The 12,250-nt window shown below is 35.4% G+C and overlaps 2 protein-coding genes across 2 annotated transcripts; one reads left to right on the top strand and one right to left on the bottom strand.

Annotated features, from left to right (window-relative positions):
- Positions 1-2,381: 2,381 nt before the first annotated feature.
- Positions 2,382-4,448, top strand: LOC117631589 (histone deacetylase 8). The gene is made up of 3 exons (XM_034364828.1): positions 2,382-2,780; positions 3,153-3,733; positions 4,051-4,448. Exons 1-3 carry the CDS (start codon positions 2,516-2,518, stop codon positions 4,351-4,353), a joined length of 1,149 nt encoding a protein of 382 aa, XP_034220719.1. The 5' UTR covers positions 2,382-2,515; the 3' UTR covers positions 4,354-4,448.
- A 4,313-nt stretch (positions 4,449-8,761) lies between these two features.
- Positions 8,762-9,691, bottom strand: LOC117630282 (zinc finger MYM-type protein 1-like). The gene has a single exon (XM_034363027.1). The coding sequence runs from the start codon at positions 9,689-9,691 to the stop codon at positions 8,762-8,764; it is 930 nt and encodes a 309-aa protein (XP_034218918.1).
- Between the last annotated feature and the right edge of the window lie 2,559 nt (positions 9,692-12,250).

Genomic DNA, 12,250 nt, shown 5'->3' with positions numbered 1-12,250 from the left:
TGTTATGAGGAGCAACTCCTTCTTAGTTTTAAAGAGCCAAACTTTTTCCTTATTTTTTTTCATCATACGTTCTTGATCTGACAAAAAATAAAATTATTTTTTAGTGAAACAGAAGATAGATTTTTTTGCGTTCTCGAATTTCATGCATGATGTGCATTGTGACAACGCGTTATTTGACTCAATATGTGTTTTTTTATTAATGGTTTTTGCGTTCACTTGTCTTGTATTGCACAAAAGAGAATCCAAAAATAAATAATTATTAAAACTTTCCTTACCGATTGAAAAGAGAGAATTTTGTTTCCAATGAAGAAGATAATTGTACATTGTAAAGTACAAAAGAGAATTCAATAATTATCTATTCAGGACTCCAATACACGCAAAGACTCATGACATCCTACTCTCCAAGCGAAACTCGTAGGTCAAAAGGATACTGCTTTCATTTCGAGAAGCATATTAAAACTAGAGAGCTAGGTTGTTAAATATTCTTGTTTATGCTTCATTGGCTTATCAAGGGAGAATGGTTGATTTCTCCTGTTTTATTCAGCTTATGCTTTTAATGTTTTGATTTTAATTTACCATTCCATGCTTGACGTATTTTCTTATTTTTGAGTAACGTATTTGCAAGGCCGAGGGCGACGGCCTAGGGCCTCATATCAAGAGGGCCCCAAAAAAATTTGTATCTATATGTTTTATATATAATTGTTCAAATTCATATTAAATTGATTTTTTTAGAGTCTGAAAAAACAAGAGTTCAAATAACAATCACTTTGAATCCTTAGCAATACAATTAGTAAATTGAATATTTAAATATTATATTTTTTGTTTTGGAACAAACATCCAAATAATCCAACATTTATGTTTACTTCTTCTAATTTGACAGACATACAAAGAGCGACATGAAACAGTGGCATTGTTAAAATCTTCCTAGGATAAGAATCTCAGGAGAGGAAAGAGTACCACACATTTCATGGACTAATAGGTGAAGGAAGTTAAGGTTCCACCCCAAAACCAATTGGCAATGGGGGGAGTAACCCAACTCCTTATAAGCCCTTGTTAGGTTTCTTAACTTTCCAATGTGGGACTCTTTACCTTCACATTCTCACACGCCCCCGCACGTGTGGCGATTTTTCAAGCCTAACACGTGGACAACACATATTAGGTGACGTGGAGCACGTGTGGCCGTTGGGCTTTCACACGTGGGCTAACCTGGCTCTGATACCATGAAGGAAGTTGAGGTTCACATTCTCACATGCCCCTGCACGTGTGGCGAATTTTCAAGCCTAACACGTGGACAACACATATTGGGTGACGTGGAGCACGTGTGGCCGTTGGGCTTTCACACGTGGGCTAACCCGCTCTGATACCATGAAGGAAGTTGAGGTTCCACCCCAAAACCCCAACTCCTTATAAGCCCTTGTTAGGTTTTACAACTTTCCAATGTGGGACTCTTTACCTTCACATTCTCACACGCCCCGCATGTGTGGCGAATTTTCAAGCCTAACACATGGACAACACATTTTAGGTGACGTGGAGCACGTGTGTCCGTGGCTTTCACACGTGGGCAACTTGCTCTGATACCATGAAGGAAGTTGAGGTTCCACCCCAAAATCAATTGGCAATGGGGGGAGTAACTCAACTCCTTATAAGCCCTTGCTAGGTTTCTCAACTTTCCAATGTGGGACTCTTTACCTTCACATTCTCACACGCCCCCGCACGTGTGGAGAATTTTCAAGCCTAACACGTGGACAACACATTTTGGGTGACGTGGAGCACGTGTGGCCGTTGGGCTTTCATAATTCAGGTCATTTTGGACCATTACAATAAAAGAATAAGTCAAAAACAAAACCCAACATAAAAACCTCTGACGAGAACTGCAACTAGAGACCAATATAGTAGGACCCACATGAGAGGACCGTAGAAACCTCAAATAGTAAACCCATAGAAGAGGACCGCAGAACATCCCAATTGTCAACAATTTGATAGTTTTTTATGTTTTATGATTCATGTTCTTTCATTATTTTAGTTTAATAGGATACCATAATTAAGCCAAAAAGAAAATACATTCATGTGCAGAAATTTTTTTCTTTCTTGATCAACTATGATTATATACAAAAGAAAAAGGGGTCATTTTAATTTATGCCCGGTGCCACTCAAAAGTTAAGGCCGACCTTCATTGTAAGTTCTTTTGTTTGTTCAGAAAAAAAAAAAAAAATTACATTAATAATGGGCCCGCTTAGATTAAAGTTAGTGATTGCCAACACAACGAGACGATCCAAATCCTAATCTATAATTAAGGCCCAACTCAAAACTTAGCAACAACCCGAGTGTTGATATGGAATACAGTGAGCTCGAGGCCTAAAACAAAATAACATTCAAGCATTATCCGGCATTATCAACCCAACTCAATTTTAGTTGGCCCTTCCAATCAAAACGAGACATATAACTGAAAACAACCTGGTCCCATTAGCAAAACACCAACTAAAAGAACGAAAGAAAAAACAGAGTTCCTTCATCAATGGCCGCTTCAACTGCGACTGCCCCAACTGACCGCATAGATGTGTTCTGGGACTCAGGCATGCTCAACCATAACTCAGGCAATGGAGTATTCGACACTGGAATGGATCCTGGGTTTCTGGATGTGTTAGAAAAGCACCCAGAGAACTCTGACAGAGTCAAAAACATGGTTTCTATTCTAAAGAGAGGCCCTATCTCTCCCTACATTTCTTGGCTCCCAGGAAGGCCTGCTCTGCTCTCTGAATTGCTCTCTTTCCACTCTTCAGGTTTTTGGATTCACTTTGAATCAATTTGCTTACTTTTTCAACTTCTGATTGCTCTGCTTCTTGAGTTGCTCCTTTCTCTCTCCTGCTACTTGGGTTCACTTTGGACTTGCAGTCTCTTTGTAGGTTGGGTTTTGATTGCATAGTACTGGGATTTTGTAGGCTTTGAATTACAAATTCTTTTGGGTTTTATTCATTTATGTGCCAATGAATTTGGATGAAATCAATTACCCAATATTACTTTCAAACCGAACTGACGTGGGTTTATCAAATTTTAATCCTTTGATTGTTTAAATCCTTACGTTTGTGCTATATATGAGTTAGTAAAGTTATGAAGAATATTGGTTTGGGTTCAAATATATGCTGCTGTGCCAGAATACATAAATGAACTAGTTGAAGCGGATAGAGAAGGGGGTAAGATGTTATGTGCTGGGACTTTCTTGAACCCCGGATCATGGGGTGCCTCGCTTCTTGCTGCTGGTACAACATTATCGGCAATGAAACATGTGCTTGATGGACATGGAAAAATTGCTTATGCATTGGTTAGGCCTCCGGGTCACCATGCTCAGCCTACTCGAGCTGATGGCTACTGCTTCCTTAACAATGCCGGCCTTGCTGTTCAATTCGCTTTAAATTCTGGATGCGCAAAGGTTGCGGTCATAGACATCGATGTCCATTATGGAAATGGGACTGCTGAGGGATTCTATAGGTCTGATAAGGTTCTCACAACCTCCCTTCATATGAATCATGGTTCATGGGGTCCATCTCACCCACAGAATGGCTCTGTTGATGAGCTTGGTGAAGCGGAGGGGTTTGGTTATAATTTGAATATACCTCTACCAAATGGGACCGGGGACCGTGGATACAGGCATGCCATGACTGAGTTGGTTGTCCCTGCAATCCAAAAGTTTAAGCCTGAAATGATGGTTCTGGTCATTGGCCAAGATTCAAGTGCTGTAAGTTAAATCTTTCTGCATGACTTCAATTTAGATGATTTGCTTGATTTGTTTATTTATTGAGAAAAGTGTCTGCTTAACAAAACTGAAATCATCACCGTCTTTATGTAGAGACTTCCCATATTTTGAAAAGAGCTGTTTGTGTTTAGTACTAATAACTGTAGCCAATTTATTTTTTGGCATTACCCTTTAATAATATCCTTCTTCATATCAGAGTATGAACTTCAAGTTCTTCTCTAGCTACCTTCGAAGAAATCTAATTTTATTGTCAACAAAAACTGAAGTAGCTTATACATTAACACTGCTTATGTTCTCAGTTTGATCCAAATGGAAGGCAGTGTTTGACAATGGAGGGTTATCAAGAGATTGGCAGGATTGTTCGTAGCCTGGCGGACCGACACTGCAGTGGACGGCTTCTGATTGTCCAAGAAGGTGGATATCATGTTACCTACTCAGCCTATTGTCTCCATGCCACACTTGAAGGTGTGCTCAACCTACCAACTTCCCTATTATCTGATCCCGTTGCTTATTACCCAGAGGATGAGGCATTGGCCGCGGAAGTTATTAAATCCATTAAAAAGTTCCAGAAAGACAATGTACCATTCTTAAAAGGAGCTTAATTTGGAATTCATTTTAGTAAATCTCATTCTCTTTTTGTACTGTGTCTATGATATAAGATTGTCATTGCAACAAAGAAGTCACACTTTTTTTTTTTCTTTTTTTTTGGGTAAATTTGATTGAGTATTGCTTATTGCTTCAATGTTTCTGTATGAGCATCCCCAATTAGAGATGAAGGCCCTGTTATCTTTCAGAGTACACCTACGTTCATACACAATTTTTTTTTAAATTAAAAAAAAATAAAATAAAATAAACTGAAACTTGGCATGGTTGGAGCAGAAGATAAAAGTTCACACTTCAGTTAATACTTAGGAGCTACCAAGAATTCTATAGTGAGGGCCTTACATATGACCTTTAGGTGAGGCCCTATCTTTTAATCGTTGGATCAGATTAACCAATTTGATCCAACAGTTAAGAGATAGGACTTCACCTAAAGGCCATATATTAGGCCCTCACTATAGAATGACGAAATTCTATAGTGAGGGTGTCATATATGGACTCCTCATGTGGACCTTTATATTAACCACAGGATCCTTTCATTAAACTTAAATGAAGTTACTGTTTAGATGAATTATGTGGCTAATATAAAGGTCCGCATTTATGACACCCTCACCATAGAACGACTTCTATAGAGTGACTCAGTTACGCTACACACCTCGAATTATCAAATTCTTTAGGCCCATTTGTTTAGGTGGATTTGGATTTGGGCATGTTTGGGTCCAGGTTTATAAAGTGGATATGGATTTGAATGAAACTCACAGACAATTTGATAAGTCAAAATGTTAGAATTTGAATGGAGAAATAAAACTAGGAATTTGTGTGAATTTCAACCTCATTTATGTTTACTCTCTCTCCTACCCTACAATTTTCTCTCTGATCTCTCTTCAAATTGTGGTGAAATTCTATCTTGATACTTGTTAATCTCACATCTTTAAATTAAATTTGAGAAATGAACCTAGAAGTAGAAGATAAATGAGTCTGCTCCAGCAACAGTCAAGGGGCACGTTTGCATTTTAAAGTGGCATCCTAATCTTCCAGGACTAGGACTTCTGCTTTTAGAATGAAAGCAAAACCAATGATATTTGTCGGCAGTCTTTATTGGTCCATGTCCTATTCTGAACTGAAGCTTGATATTTTATTAAATCTTAAGGCTCCATTTTGGATGGGATGACTTCAAAATTTAAGTATTTAGATTATATTACAGGGTTAAATTATAAAATTACGTTAGTATAATTCATGTACGTCAAGATTTGAATAAAGAAATGAAGAAAATAAATGAATTCCAAATGATTTCTTGTATATGGTCATTTCAAATTCATTTCAAATGTATTACATCTTATAATTTAACATTTTGTGACAAATTTAGCATTGTTGTCAAATTCAATTCCGTTTCTTCAAATACCTCCATTTAAAAGAGGCTCCTGAAGGCAGTTAGTCGACTTCTGAGATGTGTCTACTGATATTTTTGCCATCCTTTTTTTTCTTTTTTTTGGGACAAACTAAGGTGTTAGTACTATAGGCGGGGCCTCTATTGACAAAACTTTGATAAGCTAATGGACGAGAGCATCAAGTCGTGAGGCACATGTTTTTGTCTGCAAATGGAAACTGAATAGGTTTATGCAGATACTTACAAGACGCAAGTCCCTTTCCACTCATTGTCACTTCTGTTCCTACCATGTGTACGTATAGCCGAGCCATGTTCTGTTGTATTAATATTACATCCAAAGGTAACAAAGAAGTCACACCACAACTCCCTCCATCTAAACTATAGAAGGCACATCACTTTAGTGGTTTTGAGGCAAAACAAGTGAAATGTACTGTTCTTTTGATATAGTGAACTAATTTTTTAAAACTCTGGTTTCTGACCCATACGATTTGAAAATTTTCAATTTTGACAACTCCAAATCAGTTTCGTCATCCAAAAATTCCGAAAAAAGTTGGACTGGAATAGGAATGTCTCTCGAAATTTCAAAAAATTCCGAATTTTGAAATATAGTGGGATTTCAAGGTTAGATTTCATACAATTTAATTTCATGTTAAGCTAAATATATTTTAATGACCAATGTATATGGACAAGTTATTCCATAAAGGGTAACAACATCCAAGTACTAGAGAATACAAGAGTTTTCAAGCGTTCAATATGGTTGTGCATGTTTAAAATTTTGAACTAGTTTCCAAAATTTCCCAAAAAATTCTGAAATATATTAGTTCCGAGTTTTCCTAATTGGAATGGATATTGACATTCCTATATTTTTTTGAACAAAATTGGAATAAATTTTTGTTCCGAATTTTTTTGGATTGGAATTGGAATCCCCTGATTCCTATCTGATCCTTCTGAAAATCAGCCCTAACTCTGGTAAGCATAGCCCTAGCCTAAACCAAAATTTTGTCTTATTTATTTTCATGCCATAACTTTTTATATATTTTTTTGAGTCATTACATTTTTTTCCTTTAATTTCTTAGGAGTGATTCGAATACAGGACTACAAATGCAAAAATAACTGCTCTTAACCACTTGAATTATAAGCCTCTTGCTTTTTCTATTAAAAAAAAAAAAAACTTTGTTTCAAAGTCTATTTTGCCCATTTTAAGACCTACAAATAAGCCCTACATTTTAGATATTTTAGACCGATGAATTTATGATCTTCCAAAATGGAAGCAAAATTGAACTCAAACTCTTCGTAGATGCATGTGCCATGTGTAGGCAAGGGCGGATCTACACTCCAGCCCAGTGTTGATTTTTTTGTTGTAGTCTTAGTGGTTTAAGCCAAATATAGGTTAAGTAAATTATAGTCTAGCCCTCTATTTAAAATAAGCACACCTCTCTATATAGAAATAAGCCCACTCTTGAAGCATATAAGAAATAGTAAACATACAGTCTATAACCAATATAAATTTGATTAGAAGCAAACATCAGAATTTTTCTTCTAGCCACCCAAAACACTATATTTAAACCTTAAGAGCCTAGAAGAAATAGCTCTCCCCCTCTAAAAAATTGTACCAACCTATCTTCAGTGGGTTCTTCAATCTTTGTAAGTTTTTCTCTTTTTTTATTCAATTTCCAATTTTAATTGTTGTTGTTAAGTTTTTCTGATTTAGGATTTGGGTGAAAACTTTTGGCGATTGTTATATATGTTTTATTTTTACAACTTGAATTATTAATTTTTTACGTAATAAATCTAGAAAAGATTATGATAAACCTATAAAAAAATTAAAAAAAATTTAAACTAAAAATATAAATTTTTTATTTTTGGTGTCTAGTATTTCTTGTTAGAATATCATGTCACATAATGATAATAGACCGACAAAGAGAGGACAATTTTATTCATTCTTCCAAAAAAGTGGTAATGATAACAATGATACACCTTCTGCATCTGATGTTGATACTTCAATTCTTGGGGAACTTACTCAACTCTGATCTCAAGTAGGTTGAACAATGTGTTTGATTTGATATTTATTTATATTTTGAACTTTGTGTTATATTTGCTCGTAATGTGGCCTTGTTTGATTTATAAAATTTTATTTATATTTCTGTTTCAAGAGAAAAAAAACTTATAATATATCTCCTGTAAAAAATAAAATTTAGCCTACCCTTATAAAAATTCCTAGGTCTGCCATTGATGTATAGGTAAAATGTCCACAAATGTGTTTCGGTCTGATAAGCATCTATACTAAGGACATGGCCTTAGTGTGGCAAGCCACACTTACTGTTGGCTAGGATATTGTACATTAGGCTTGCCTTGTATATCCCTGCAAGTTCAAAAATTGTTGTATAGTATTGAAATATGGATTCGAGCCTCTACATATAGTTCTCGTGCATTTACTCACATTTCACAATATCTAGACTATTTAAATAATCTAATCGTTTAAGGCATAACACATCACCGATGTATGTGTTTATTTATTTTTATTTTTTTATATATTAGAAAAATGGTTTAAAATTAACACATGTTTTATTGTTAAAATAAAAAATTAAAACATAAACTGAAAAACCACACCCTTCTCCACCAAAATTTGAGAGGGAGGATTACATGGGGTGAGGTAGGGGGGGTGAGGAAAGGAGGCTGGTAATGACACATACAAATTAAACTAATTGATCTACTTATAAACTAAAGTATTATATGAAAGATCAAAATGGATTGGTATATTGTTTCAACAATCAACCTCTCCACTCACCCAGGGACGGATCCAGGAATTTTCCTTGCAGGGGTCAACGTCTAAAAGGGTAAAAACTTTCTATACAAAATAAACCCATAAAAATGATACGATAATTTATAANTTCATAATTAATAGAAAAAACCACATTACAATTGTCCACGACGAGTTTTCATATTCTGAAAACGTCCCATTATAGTTTCATTATCAATACAAACAAACACGTCTTTCTCAATATAAACAAGTAAGCTATCACTCAACCATTGATCTCCCATTCTGATATATCACGTGATTCATCAACTAATAAGGAGAAGAAGGCACCATCCATATCCTTAATGATTTTCTTAATAGTTTCAGTTGCACAAGCATTCACAAGATCTTTTTGAATTGTTGGAGCTATGAGCTTGAGATTCCCTGGAGCATTTTCTAACACAACAGCCTTAACTTTCTCATCATGATCAGCAAGAAATTGTAAGAGTTCTACATAATTCCCCTTGTTGTTTGAAGTGTCACTCTCATCATTGCCACGAAAAGGAAGACCTTGCTTCAACAAAAATCTCACACAATCAAGAGAAGCTGTCAAGCAAATACGATAATCAATGCGAGCTTGGTCTGATTGCTTTATCAAAACTGTTTGGATGTGTTGCTTTTGATTCATAAGATCCACACAATATTGTCTAGATTGATTATGAACACTCCCAACACCTCCAACATGTTGCCTAATTTTATCTTTCTTCTTCCAATTTGTAAAACCCACCTCGGTGAAGACATCGCTACAGCCTTGACCAATTTTGAAATTGGATTTGAAGAGATAACAATAAAGGCAAAATGCAGCATCTTTACTAATACTGTACTCCAACCAGTCAAACTCATCAAACCACTTGACATTAAAGCGTCGATCATACCCTGAAAGATCGGTTTGTGGAAATGTGTGATCCTTAGGTTGACATGGACCCTTCTGTAGATATGCTCTTCGAACTTCGTCTCGAATGTTAGGATCATAATCCAACATTTGAGGTCGAAGTCCAGGGTCTGCAGGAAGATTAGCCAATACATCTTGCAACTCACTTTCTTTCGAACTACCCACCACATCTCTTGAAATACCCACATCTCTTACACTTGAACTACCCACATTATCTGAACTAGAGGTAGTTGATGAAAACTTTCTCTTAAAATATCGTTCCATAACCTGTTTGGGTAGAAATAATCAATAAAGCATACAATCTAACTAACAAATACAAATAAAATCTATTTAAAAAAATCCCTAATTTATTCAAACAACCAAAATAAAATCACAACAACCAATAAAACAAAAATATACAAGAATCTTCAGTAATTAACAAACACAAAAACTAATCCAATATACCAAGATATAATCTAACTAAAGCATATACAATCTAATTACATAAAAAAAATAACCCTAATTTATTCAAATTAACTAACCAAAATAAAACCTCAACAAAATAACTAATCAAGAGAATATCAAACATATAAGAATATTTATTAATTTGTTAAAGCATAAAGAGATTAGAAATTAGGATAACATACTTTCAAATTTGAGAGACAATGAAAAATCCACCTTTGAAATCAAATTGAATTTGGGGCTGATTTTTTTGCTTTGTTGTTGCCACCACTATGAGGTTGGTGTTGCCGCTGGCAGATGGAGATGGAGTGGTTGGATTGGATTAGTTGAAGTTGAAGGTTGGTTCAATATGATTTGGGGTTTGAACTTTGAGGATATAGGGTTTGGCAATTGAAAAAAAAGAAATGAAACTGATTTGGGAGAGAGGAGAGCATCGGGCTCTCTGTTAAACAGAGTCTGTCCCTTTTTTTTTTTTTTTTTTTTTAAAAACCTGAGCCAAAACGACGTCGTTTTGGCCAGGTTTATAAAAAATAAAAAAAAAAACCCTTTAGTAGAACGACGTCGTTTTGACGTCGGGGGGAGAAAAAAAAAACAAAAGCGCTGCGCGCAAGCAGCTGGAGCAAGCAACCAAGTCTGGCCTCTTTGGGGACTTTTATCAAACACTTTGCAGGGGTCAATTTTCTCCTCTTTAATGGCAGATTTCAGAGGTTGCAGGGGTCAATTGACCACCCTTGCTCCTCTGTAGATCCGTCCCTACACTCACCGCCCTTCTCAGTGTCCTCAACTAACGAAAAAAAATAATTAATAATAACCTATAGTATTTTGATTTGTATTGACACCCTGCTTATATCATGGTTCGAGGGGAGATAAATTTGTGGTTTCCAATGCACGAGACTAACGTTAAGCGTCCATTTAGTTTCTTTTTATTTTGTTTTATTTTTCAAATATATATATATATATATATATAGGCTATAAAAAAATTTGTGCCTCCCTATGTTATGGGTCTTGGGCCAGAGTCGGCTCTGTTTTTGAGACAAAATAAGTGAGTTGTACTGTTTTTTTGATATAGTGAACTAACTTAAAAACTCGAGTTTCAGGCCAATACGATTCAAAAAATTCCAATTTTGGCAACTCCAAATTAACTCTGATATTCGAAAATTCCGAAAAAAGTTGGATTGGAATTGGAAAGTATCTTGAAATTTCAAAAAATTCCGAATTCCAAAATATATTGGGATTTCAAGCTTAGAATTCATACAATTTAATTTCATGTTGAGCTAAATATAATTTAATGACCAATATACATAGACAAGTTATTCCATAAGGGATAACAACATCCAAGTACTAGAGAATATAAGAGTTTTCAAAGGTTAAGTATGGTTGTGCATGTTTAAAATTTTGAACTAGTTTCCAAAATTTTCCAAAAACTTCTGAAATATACAAGTTCCGAGTTTTCCTAATTGGAATGGATATTGAAATTCCTAAAAAAAATTTAAACGAAATTGGAATAGGATTTTCATTCTGAATTTTTTTGAATTGGAATTGAAATCTCCTCATTCCTATTTGATGTCACACCCCGGATCAGCTCCGCCGTAGCACGATATTGTCCGCTTTGGGCCCCTCTTTACCCTTTTGTTTCTGGGAGCTCACGAGAAACTTCCCAGTGTGTCACCCATCTTGGGATTGCTCTAGCCCAAACTCGCTTAACTTCGAAATTCCCATGATTCCAAAGCCAATGAGCTCCCAAAAGGTCTCGTACTAGATAGAGGTGAGCATGCACATCTAAGGCACATCATCCCCTCTCCGTTGGTCGATATGGGATGTTACATTCGATCCATCTAAAAATTAGCCCTAACTTTGGTAAATGTAGCCCTAGCCTAAACCAAAATTTTGTCCTATTTATTTTCATGCCATAACTTTTTTCAATTTTTTTTTTTTTGGAGTCACTGCATTTTTTTCCTTTAATTTCTTTTTCATACTATCGATATCAGGAGAGGAGTGATTCGAATATAAGATATGATATGCAAAATTAACTACTTTTAACCATTTAAATTACAAGCTTCTTGCTTTTTATGTTAAAAAAAAAAACTTTGTTTCAAAATCTATTTTGCCCATTTTAGAACCTAGAAATATACCATAAATTTAGATATTTTAAACCGATGAATTTATGATATTCCAAAATGGAAGCAAAATTGAACTCGAACTCCTTGTAGATGCATGTGCCATGTGTAGGTGAAATGTCCACGAATGTGTTTCAGTCTGATAAGCATCTATGACCTCATTATGGCAAGCAACTCACTGTTGGCTAGAATATTGTACTTTGGGCTTGCCTTGAGATAAGGGCAAGATATATCCCTGCAAGTTCAGAAATTGTTGTATAGCATT

This window comes from Prunus dulcis, chromosome 6 (genome assembly GCF_902201215.1).
Source record: "Prunus dulcis chromosome 6, ALMONDv2, whole genome shotgun sequence".
Lineage (NCBI taxonomy): Eukaryota > Viridiplantae > Streptophyta > Magnoliopsida > Rosales > Rosaceae > Prunus > Prunus dulcis.
Note: the sequence above shows the minus strand (reverse complement) of the source record. Positions and strands in the feature narration are given on the sequence as shown.